Source organism: Bos javanicus, chromosome 6 (genome assembly GCF_032452875.1).
Source record: "Bos javanicus breed banteng chromosome 6, ARS-OSU_banteng_1.0, whole genome shotgun sequence".
Taxonomy (NCBI): domain Eukaryota; kingdom Metazoa; phylum Chordata; class Mammalia; order Artiodactyla; family Bovidae; genus Bos; species Bos javanicus.
This window is the reverse complement of record NC_083873.1, coordinates 92765383-92777550: the sequence shown is the minus strand read 5'-3', so window position 1 is coordinate 92777550 and position 12168 is coordinate 92765383. Positions and strand designations below refer to the sequence as shown.

At 37.3% G+C, this 12168-nt stretch overlaps 1 protein-coding gene across 4 annotated transcripts in view; it reads left to right on the top strand.

The window, feature by feature from the left end:
* Positions 1-12168, top strand: part of CNOT6L (CCR4-NOT transcription complex subunit 6 like) — a 114275-nt gene that overhangs the window by 36477 nt on the left and 65630 nt on the right. For 3 of the 4 annotated variants that reach the window (XM_061420566.1, XM_061420564.1, XM_061420565.1), the window contains exon 2: positions 12000-12121. In XM_061420566.1, the coding sequence (XP_061276550.1) occupies positions 12010-12121 (112 nt within the window). In that variant the 5' untranslated portion in view covers positions 12000-12009. Of the gene's footprint in view, positions 1-11999; positions 12122-12168 lie in introns of those variants that run through there. The other variant, XM_061420567.1, reaches the window with a different exon arrangement.

Here is a 12168-nt window from a genome sequence, read left to right as displayed (position 1 = left end):
TAATCATCAGGGAAATGCAAATCTGTTTACTTGTTGGCCATCTGTATATTTTCTTTGGAAAAATGTCTGTTCAGATAGTTTGTTCATTTTGGCGGGGAGGGCTTCCCATTTTTTAATTGAAGTTTTTTGCCATTGAGTGGTGAGTTCTTTACATATTTTGGATATGAACCCCTTATTAGATATATGATTTGCAAATACTTTCTCCCATTCTGTAGGTTGCCTTTTCATTTTGTTGATGGTTTTCTTTACTGAGCAGAAGTTTTTTAGTTTGATGTAGTCCAGTATGTTTATTTTTGCTTTTGTAGCCTTTGCTTTTCTGTCAAATTAAAAAAGTCATTAATGAGACCAATGTTAAGGAATTTATTACCCCCTGTGTATTCTTCTAGTTTTATGGTTTCAAGTCTACATTCAAGTCTTTAATTTTGAGTTGACTTCTATGTATGGCATAAGATAAGGATTCAGTTCAGTTGCTTTTCTCTTTTTTTTTTTTTTGCATGTGGCTCTTCAATTTTTGCAACACTGTTCATTGAGGAAACTGTCCTTTCCCATTGTATATTCTTGACTCCTTTGTTATAAATTAATCACATGTTTGTGGGTTTATTTCTGGGCTCTCTGTTGTGTCCCCCTGATCTGTTTTTATGCTAAAATCCTGCTGTTTTGACTACTGTAGCTTTATAATATGGAGAAGGAAATGGCAACCCACTCCAGTATTCTTGTCTGGAGAATCCCATGGACAGAGGAGCCTGTGGGCTACAGTCCGTGGGGTCACAAAGAGGTGGACATGACTGAGCAACTAAACCTCCACCACCACCACCAGCTTTGTAATATAGTATAAAATCAGGAAGCATCATGCCTCCAGCTTTGTTCTCTCTAAATTTTTTTGGCTTCTCTGGTCTTCTGTGGTTTCATGTACATTTAAGGATTGCTTGTTCTATTTCTGTCAAAAACGGCACTGGAATTTTGATAGGGTTAGCATTGAATGTGCAGATTGCTTTGGGTAGTATGGACATTTTAACAGTATTCTTTCAATCCATAAGCATAGAATATCTTTTCATCGTTTTATGTCTTCTTTAATTTCTTTCATCAGTGTCTCACAGTTTTCAATGTACAGGTCCTTTTTTTTTTTTTTTTTACCATGGTGAAAGTATTCCTAAGTATTTTATTCTTCTTGATGCAAATATTAATGGGGGTTTTCCCTAATTTCTCTGCTAGCTTTGTATTAGTGTATAGAAATACAACGGATTTTTATGTATTGATTTTGTATCCTGTCACTGTACTGGTTTCATTTAACATCCTTTTGAGTTTTTAATGTGTCATATCATGTTATCTGCAAACAGTTTTACTTCCTTTCTGATTTGGATCCCTTTTTATTTATTTTTCTTATGTAATTGTACTGGCTAGGACTTCCAGTACCACGTTGAATGAAAGTGACAAGAGTGTGGGCATCCTTGTCTTTTTCGTGATCTTTGAGGAAAATTTTTTAGGTTTTTATCATTGAGTATGATGTTTGTTGTGGGTTTATCATATGTGGCCTCTTTTATGTTGAAATTTACTGAATATTGCATTTTAAGTTTGGCATCTTTAATTTAATGTAAAGCATTTGACAGTCATCCATGTTGTGTGTGTTAGTAATTCAGTCATTTTTATTGCTGAGCGGTATTTCATTCAGAGAAGGCAATGGTACCCCACTCCAGTACTCTTGCCTGGAAAATCCCATGGATGGAGGAGCCTGGTAGGTTGCAATCCGTGGGGTCGCTAGGAGTCGGACACGACTGAGCAACTTCCCTTTCACTTTTTACTTTCATGCACTGGAGAAGGAAATGGCAACCCACGCCAGTGTTCTTGCCTGGAGAATCCCAGAGATGGGGGAGCCTGGTCGGCTGCCGTCTATGGGGTCGCACGGAGTCGGACACGACTGAAGCGACTTAGCAGCAGCAGCAGAAGTATTTCATTGTCTAGCTATACCACAGTTTTATTCATCAGTTGAAGGGTATTTGTATTGTTTCCAGTTTTGGGTGATTATCAATAAACTTTAGCTGAAAACATTTATATGCGGGTTTTTTGTGAACGTAAGTTTTAATTTTACTTGGGCACATGCCTAAGGATGAGATTGCTGGGTTCTATAAATGTATGTTTACTTTTATGAGAAACTACCAGACTGTGTTCTGAAGTGACAGTACCATTGTGTTTTCCCATCCGTAAAATACTAGGGTGTAAGTATGTGTATGTATTTATATATTAGACGCTTACTCCTTGGAAGGAAAGTTATGTCCAACCTAGATAGCATATTCAAAAGCAGAGACATTACTTTGCTAACAAAGGTCCGTCTAGTCAAGGCTATGGTTTTTCCTGTGGTCATGTATGGATGTGAGAGTTGGACTGTGAAGAAGGCTGAGTGCCGAAGAATTGATGCTTTTGAACTGTGGTGTTGGAGAAGACTCTTGAGAGTCCCTTGGACTGCAAGGAGATCCAACCAGTCCATTCTGAAGGAGATCAGCCCTGGGATTTCTTTGGAAGGAATGATGCTAAAGCTGAAACTCCAGTACTTTGGCCATCTCATGTGAAGAGTTGACTCATTGGAAAAGACTGATGCTGGGAAAGATTGAGGGCAGGAGGAGAAGGGGACGACAGAGGATGAGATGGCTGGATGGCATCACTGACTCGATGGACGTGAGATGGACGTGAGTCTGAGTGAACTCCGGGAGTTGGTGATGGACAGGGAGGCCTGGCGTGCTGTGATTCATGGGGTCGCAAAGTATCGAACTGAGCGACTGAACTGAACGTATCTATTTAGAAGCACACGTACAAGGATGTGGGGCACGTGTGTATGTGTGGCTTCCTTGTCAGTCCTAACTATTAAATTTTCAATGTAATTGTTCTAATAGGCATGTAGCGATATCTCATTGTGGTTTTAGGTTGCATTTCCCTAATGCCTAATGCCAAGCATCTTTTCATGTATTTATTTTATATCTATATATCTTCTTTGGTGAAGTATCTGTTAAAATCTTTTGCCACTTTAAAAATTGGAGTTTCTTACTACTTTGTTTTGAGAATCGTTTATATATTCAGGAGTACTTTTTCAAATAAGTATTTTGCAAAATTCTCAATCACTGGGCGTATCTTTTTAGTTATCTTTCAAAGAGCACATGTTTTAAATTTTCAAGAAATCTAGTTTATCAGTATCTTTTTCTTTTATGGGTCATGCTTTTCTGTTTTATATAAGAAATATTTGCTCAATCCAGGGTCACAAAGATTTTTCTCTTACGTTTTCTTTTGTAAGTTTTATAGATTTTGCTTTTACACTTAAACTTACGATCCTTGCAAGTTAATTTTGTGTATGGTGCAAGGTGTGGATTGATGCTTCTTTATTTTTGCATATGGATATCCAATTGTTCCAGTACCACTATCCTTTCTCTGTTGAATTACCTTTTTATCTTCATGGAAAATCTATTGACTCTATTTGCGTGGGTCTATTTCTGGTTTCTCAGTTCTGTTTCTTTGAACTATATGTGTCTTTCTTTCCATTAGTACCAAATGGTCTGGATTATCATTGCTCTCTAGTAAGGTTTGATATCAGATAGTGGGCATATCCAAGTTTATATTGCTTTTTAGATGGGGAAATATTCTGAAGAAAAGAGAAAAGATGACTTAAGCCATGAAGAATGGATAGGAATTTGACATCACTGAAAAAGATGAGAATGTACATACTAGAGGAAGTAGAAAACACAGGCTACATGAAGGAAAAAAGGCAGGGGGAAGATAGGGTTTTGGAAAAGTCATAGTCCTGGGAAAATTGGTGTTGAAATTTTCGATCTAGTCTAATTACCTCCTGTTTTCTGAGATAGTTAATTGTATTCCACATCTTTAGATTGAATGGGAGGCAGTAAATACAATAAGCATTAAAGACATTGATTGTTTAATGGAGACCAAGACCTAATTTGGAATGATAGGGCAAGAGTGATAAGCTTTGGTTGTCTAAATTGATTACTAGTGAAATAAAATGAAGCTTGTCTAATAACAGCATTATTTTGGAATTTTGAAGTGCTTTGTAGATTTGTCATTCCAGGTCTTTATTTTTCCTCTTAGAAGTTATGTTTTATGTTGCTGCCGCTGTTGTTTTCTGGTATGCCACACATGGGAGAAAATTTTTGGCTATGTAGAAAAGGAGTTATAGTTTTATTCTTTCTGCTTTTTCCCCGCCTTTTGATAGTATTTTAGTAGACTAACCCTAAAACTTACCTTTTGCAGAGTAATAGATTATCTTTCTGGAACCCTAAAATTTTCTTTCGATTACCGTTTAAAAAAGAAGTATAACAATCACTACAGCTATCTCATTTTTATCCAGGGGCTTTATCTTTACATCAGGAAGCAACAGTTATAACTGGACGTGGAACAACAGACTGGTTCCAAATAGGAAAAGGAGTATGTCAAGGCTGTATATTGTCACCCTGCTTATTTAACTTCTATGCAGAGTACATCATGAGAAATACTGGGCTGGAAGAAGCACAAGCTGGAATCAAGATTGCCGGGAGAAATATCAATAACCTCAGATATGTAGATGACACCACCCTTAGGGCAGAAAGTGAAGAACTAAAGAGCCTGTTGGTGAAAATGAAAGAGAAGAGTGAAAAAGTTGGCTTAAAGCTCAACATTCAGAAAACTAAGATCATGGCATCTGGTCCCATCACTTCATGGGAAATAGATGGGGAAACAGTGACTGACTTTATTTTTTGGGGCTCCAGAATCACTGCAGATGGTGATTGCAGCCATGAAATTAAAAGACGCTTACTCCTTGGAAGGAAAGTTATGACCAACCTAGACAGCATATTCAAAAACAGAGACATTACTTTGCCAACAAAGGTCCTTCTAGTCAAGGCTATGGTTTTTCCAGTGGTCATATATGGATGTGAGAGTTGGACTGTAAAGAAAGCTGAGTGCAGAAAATTGATGCTTTTGAACTGTGGTGTTGGAGAAGACTCTTGAGAGTCCCTTGGACTGCAAGGAGATCCAACCAGTCCATCTTAAAGAAGATCAGTCCTGGGTGTTCATCGGAAGGACTGATGTTGAAGCTGAAACTCCAGTACTTTGGCCACCTGATGCGAAGAGTTGACTCATTTGAAGAGACCCTGATGCTGGGAAGGATTGAGGGCAGGAGGAGAACGGGATGACAGAGGATGAGATGGTTGGATGGCATCACCGACTCAATGGACATGGGTTGTTTGGGTAGACTCCAGGAGTTGGTGATGGACAGGGAGGCCTGGCGTGCTGCAGTTCATGGGATCTCAAGGAGTCGGACATGACTGAGCAACTGAACTGATACTGATGCATTTCAGTTCAGTTCGGTTCAATCGCTCAGTCGTATTTGACTCTTTGCGACCCCATGAATCACAGCGTGCTAGGCCTCCCTGTTCATCACCAACTCCCGGAGTTCACTCAAACTCACGTCCATCGAGTCAGTGATGCCATCCAGCCATCTCATCCTCTGTCGTCCCCTTCTCCTCCTGCCTGCAATACCTCTCAGCATCAGAGTCTTTTCCAATGAGTCAACTCTTCACATAAGGTGGCCAAAGTACTGGAGTTTCAGCTTTAGCATTTGGTGGGGTAGATAACTGGTTATGAAGGAGATCGATAAGGATAAACTGACTAGAAATAAAACATATTGAGTACTAGTATTTTTAAAGGCCAGAAAAATCCTTGGTACTACTGTTTCATCATTATTCAGTTTGTTAGTAAAGATCATAGAAAAAATATGATCATTGGATTAGAAAACCATTTGCTATTATCACCTTAAGTGAAATATACTGATGTGTATTATCCTTTTATCTTTGATCTTATTCCTCAATTTTAAGCCCTTTAAAACTTGCCATTCTTGTTCTGGGTATGCTACTCTTTAATCCTATCCTTGTCCATTCTGTAGGTTATCTATTATTCATTACTCTCATCCTCTGTGATAAAGATCTTTTATTCTCCCTTTAGCTGTATGTTTCAGCATAGTGGCTATAGGGAGAAATGCAATTACCTGATGACGGGGAGAAAAGTACTAACAAAAAGAAATGAAAAATTGTTTGTGAAATTATTTGAAATTAGAATATTCTATAACTTTATTTTTCACGTAGTACCATGAAAATGGTGTAAGCTCCATGAGGGCAAGGATGACCTTTGTCTTGTTCACTGTTGAAGTCCTAGTGCTTGATACAGTACATGATGATAGCAGGCCTGCAGTGAATGTTTGCTGAATAAATGTGAAAGTGGTCCGAAACAGGAAATTCCAGAAGTCCAAAGGTAATTTTTTCCTTAATGATGGGTGGCTTTACCATTGTAAAACTTGAATTTTGTTTTGTTTTTGTTTAAAGTGGTGACAGATTGGGAGATACGAAGATTTTGAATGGCTCTTTTTGAGTGTTTCATTATTGAAATGATGAAACAAGTCTGTATTCATCTACAGACTTGAGTTGAATATGTCATTGAAGACAAATGTCACCCGGAGGCCGTTGGTATAGAAGAGGAGTAGGAATGTGGATGAAATTGTTGTTTATCACAAGGTGTCTTCTAAGCTCTTGTGATTGCCATCAATCTTTATTTTTATCAGTATGATTCTACTTTATGCAGTGTGATTTGCTGGAAGCTGTTTTTTAAGTATCTGCTGTGAGCTCCTGGGCTCACAGGCAAGGTATAAATTTTGTGTGACAGTTGTAATGATTAATACTTGTGTATAGTTAAAAATAGATATTGATGAGGAAATAGAAACTTCCAGTGCTGCAGTGCAGTGCTTATTTTTCTTTATTAAAAATGGTAAACTTAGACATATTTTCTCAGAAAGGAAAGTGGTCTTAATGATTAAGGCCAGATGGCAAGGATAGATGTTAGTCAAGGTGGATATTCAATAAATAACAAATAATGTGTTCCATGATCTTTGGAAATAAATGCTGACAGAAGACATTTATTTGAGAATATGTAAAATATAATAAGACACTGACATCTTGGTCTAAAATGTAAGCAGCGTAGGCTTAATTTTGTCTTCTTTTAACTTTGAGAACTCTACATCTCTGTCTAAGATTTCTTCGCAAACTGCTGTTGAGATGATGACTTAATATGTCTGTGGCTCCAAGTGCCTATCTACTGGTTTATACTTTAGGGTTGGATTCATTGAGTTAGAGGTCTGGTTCACTGTGATTGGAGCATTCTCTCTTATTGTGAATGCTAAATGAAGTAGGATTAATTTCTGAAACTGTGCTGAACTATAGACTGAGATAAAATGACCTTAAATTTAGAGAAGGGGGTAATCTGAGGGAATCTGTGGTTTAACACCATAATGACTTATATCTTTATATCCACTATAGAGTCTGCTATTTTTTTGTTTTTAGTAAGCTTCTCCAGAGAACCAAAATTAGCAGAAGCTTAGTTCTGGCCTTTAATAGTTGCTCTGATTTGGCTCAGATTATTATTTAGTGGGGAGGACAATAGGGCAGGGAGGAGTCATGTTGCAGTATTTTCCTCGCCCCAGATACAAAACCTGAGATTTGGGGTTCCTTGGCAATAGTGTATTTGGTGGTAATTCATGTATATTTTGCAACAATTTATTCATTGAACAGCGTGTTATATAGGAATCTTGTATTTTATTTACAGTTTGGGAATTGTAAATTTTTTAGGGCAAAGTAGCCCTAGTGTTACATACAGTGTTACTTTCAGCCAGAAAAGGACTGGAATACATCTTCCATGAAGTTAGTATTTTACAAGTTTACTTGAAGTTTTTGCGTAATTTTACAGACGACTCCAAGAAATAAACTAATGAAAATCTTCACTGTATGTCATAATTAATCATCCTTCAGTGATGATTTTCTTTCAGGATAGTTCACTTAGAAACTAAGAAATAATCAAGTTCTTTGTTCAGGACTGACAGTTGCTCTCAGAACTAGATTTATACTAGATTCTGAGAAGCCTGCATTGGTGATATAAGATTCAAGGAATGGAGGAGAGAGGATGGCAAGTTCAAAGAAGCTTATGTAGTCAGTATTTGGGGAGCTATGTGGAGTATTTTTCATAGTATTGAAGAGTGCAAGTTAAAAAGGCTGTTTTGTGAAGGGGGTTTTAGTTTACTCTTGTTACATTAGTAGGATCCCCTCCCCAGTGTAAATTAGGTTGATGTAATGGCATGATCCTTTGGGAACTGATGTAAGATATTGCAGAAATGAGAAATTCTTGGAAAAACCAATTGAAAAACCTGCCTTTCATCAATTTAATAAAGTTAGAGAAAGGAATTAGCTGTTAGACTTTACAAAATAAAACATTTCTCTTCCTTGGATGAAGTGTGTCCATCCAGTATTTAAACCTTGGACTGACCTGTATCTTAGACTGTTGAGAAAGCACATTATCAGTGTCACATTTAAAGATTTAAGTTATAGTTGAATTATTATTTTATACATTAAGTTATTTTGAAATAGGTTTTTGTGATAATGTCTCCAAGATGGAAGATTGATGCTGAGAAACTGAACAGGAAGATAAAGCTGAATAGGAGGTTCAGTAATGCCAATTTCTTAAATTTGAGCTAAGTTTTTAAGTAGCATATTTGAAAACCTGATGCTTAGGACAGTAGTGATCACCAAATCTATAGACTCTACTAAATTAGTTAATGCAAATAAGTGTTTTAACTTCAATCAGACTATCCAAATTTAGTGTCACTTTGAAGGATTAAATGACTTGTATTTTTATTGACTTCCTAATCAAATCCAAAAGAGACCTTTGATGCGTAATATAACAGTATTAATTGTACTTTGGTTTTTACATATTATAGACATTGGTAAGCATTTTATGGATATGATAAACAGATTTTTAAATTTTAATACTTAAAAAGATGGAGACATAAAAATTTTTTAAAAAGAAATACAGTTCTTATATAGTAGCAGTTTCAGATATTGACATTTGTGGGCCAAAAGAGATGATGACTATTAATCTCCTCTCTAGATTTCTAAATTATTTAGGGAAATTGATTAATGACCATTTCATGAGATTAATTTTTAGAAGAGCATTGACTGTTAATTGGACTAGGTGGGAGAAAGCTGGTAGTTTTTAGGATTAAAAAGCACATGATCATTCCACAAATACTTACTAGGTGCCCACTGTGTGATAGGAGTGCTTTGCGGTGGTAAAGAATCTGTCTGCCAATGCTGGAGATGTGGGTTTGATCCCTAGGTCAGGAAGATCCCCTTGAGTAGAAAAATTGCAACCCACTCCAGTATTCTTGCCTGGGAAATCCCATGGAGAGAGGAGGCTGGAGGGCTACAGTCCATGGATTGCAAAGAGTCAGATACAACTGAGCCACACACACATGTGATAGGAACTGTATAGAGACAAAGAGGATATACCTCCATTCTCATTATCCCTTAAGTAACACACTGTCCAGTGGTAGCCATGGTTAAACTGCCAAATTAAGTTGACCGATGCACTTTTTTTTTTAATTGGAGTATAATTGCTTTATAGTGTTGTGTTAGTTTCTGCTATACAACAAAGTGAATCAACTGTGTGCATATATCCCTTCCCTCGTGAATCTCCATCCCATTTCCCCCATCCCTCCCCTCTAGGTCATCACAGAGTGCTGAGCTGAGCTCCCTTTGCTGTATATATAGCAGGTTCCTACCAGCTATCTATTTTACACATGGAAGTATATATATGTGTATATATATAATCTCCTGATGTGTCCCACTCTCCTCTTTTCCCCGTTGTATCCACCTGTCTGTTCTTCATGATTACGTCGCTTTTCTTCCCCTGCTGTAGGTGCATCTATACCATTTTTTGCACTATGTTTTATGAAAATGATTTAAAATTAATGAAAGTTAATTTGAAAATTTCATAGTCTTAGTTTTACCCATTGTTATTGTTGATGAATTTGTAGCATGTCTTTGGATCTGAATCCATTTGATTTGGTTTTGCTTATTAATCTTGTGTTTTTGTAGAATCTTACATTAGTGTGTAGGAGTATCCACAGAGATACATGTGCCTTATGGTGCATAGTAGAAATTCTAAAAACCTTACTACCTAAAAATGTTATATTCAGAAATATTTTACATAGGCCACATAGGGTAAAAATCAAGTTTTTCCCCTGTGAAAAATGATCATACTCTTTGTGCTGTATGAAGATCCGGGACATTTATGGAAAATAAAACATGTTTCAGTATCACACAGTTATGTGATAAGATTAGAGCTGAAGAGCTTAACCAGGTTTGGAAGCTAATTACTGTTAACAGATGAAAAAAATCTGGAAAACTTCCTCTTTGCTCCTTTTAGTAAATGGGAAGAAATGACGGTTTTTCCTTCAGAAATACTAGGGCAAATTATGGGATGGGAAATTTTGATTGTACTCTTATAAACTAGCTTTGATTTCTTGATACATAATAGAATTCTTCCTGTTTTTCTTTCTATGTAACAAATTTCAGACCATCTGAAAGTAACTCTTCCATTGAGATAGAGGTTCTAAACTACTTGGAAACAGTCCCAGTTTTAGACATTTGGTTTTGGTGTCTGTATGTATATCTGTGTGTGTTAAAGTGTGAGCAAAGAAGCAACTATAAATAGTATGCAGATACTGATAGATGCTTTTGAATTGTGGTGTCGGAGAAGACTCTTGAGAGTCCCTTGGACTGCAAGGAGATCCAACCATTCCATCCTAAAGGAAATCAGTCCTGGGTGTTCATTGGGACGACTGATGTTGAAGCTGAAGCTCCAATACTTTGGCTGCCTGATGGAAAGAGCTGACTCATTTGAAAAGACCCTGATGCTGAGATTGAGAGCAGGAGGTGAAGGGGATGACAGGGGATGAGATGGTTGGATGGCATCACTGACTCAATGGACATGAGTTTGGGTGGGCTCTGGGAGTTGGTGATCGATAGGGAGGCCTGGTATGCTGCAGTTCATGGGGTCTCAAAGAGTTGGACATGACTGAGCGACTGAACTAAACTGAAATGATAGCATGCAGGAGTTTAAGACCTCTTGAATGGTTATTTTTATGGCCATTTGTCATCTGATTCATACATTGCACACTTGAGGAGTTTTATGTCTGTTTGGTTGTCACTGATGATTGTTCAATTATTTTTGCAGTTATATAAAGAAAACTGTATAATACTACTTTAAATTAGGGCAGCCATGTAACTCATCATCCAAATTGGACACTTTTGAGCATTATATTAATAGTGACCTAAGAGTAACAGATATAAACCAAGATTGGCCCATGTAAACCAAGATATATGATCTTAATTAAGATGCTTTTGATTACAAGTAGCAGAAAACACAAACTAGTAGTTTAAACAATAAGCAAATAGACTGGCTTGTATAGTTGAAAAACCCAGTGCTGAAGAATGCTACAGGAGTGGTGTGGTGAGGGCTCTGGCTTTGTTTCTCTGTTTTCTAGTCTCTGACTGCTATGGCTGGCTTCCCTTCTAGTTGTTGAATGATTGCCAAGAGTAGTTGGGGTTATATTCTTTTTCATGTATGACCAATAGGAGAAAGAAGCTTGCTCTTCCCATAAATGTAAAATTAGTCTTAAGCCTAGTGATTATTAGATATTTCTGAACTAATCTCTGTGACAGGGAGAATATCTTGTGCTTATTGTTTTAGACATGGAATATTTGAATAGCATGAAGCAAGGAGGATAGAATTACCTTGGTTCTCTTAGACCAATCAGAGTCCATCAAGGAAACTCTCAAAGGGTCAGTCTGTGTTGGAAAGCACAGCAGTTAAATGAAGAGGAAGGGGTGCAGTGAATGTTTGGGAAGCAACGACCATGTTTTATTGTGAAGTCCAGTGTCCCTGCTTCTTTGCATTTTCCTTGAGGCCTCTGTTACTAAATTCCTGCAGCCTAGCCTACTTTGCGTGTGTTTTCCTTCTAATGAGAATTTAAGGGTAGCCTGGTAAGGGGGAAGCCAAAGAAAACTTAGCGTCCCATTTTTCTCCCTCTGTTTTTATGTATGACTATAATAATTGGTCATCTTTTTTCTTTTTTCTCACAGACTAATAGGGATGCCAAAGGAAAAATATGATCCTCCAGATCCTCGCAGAATTTATACCATCATGTCAGCAGAGGAGGTAGCCAATGGGAAAAAATCTCACTGGGCAGAATTAGAAATCTCGGGTGAGTGAAATCTGAAACATTTAATTTGGGATATGTGGCTCAGACAG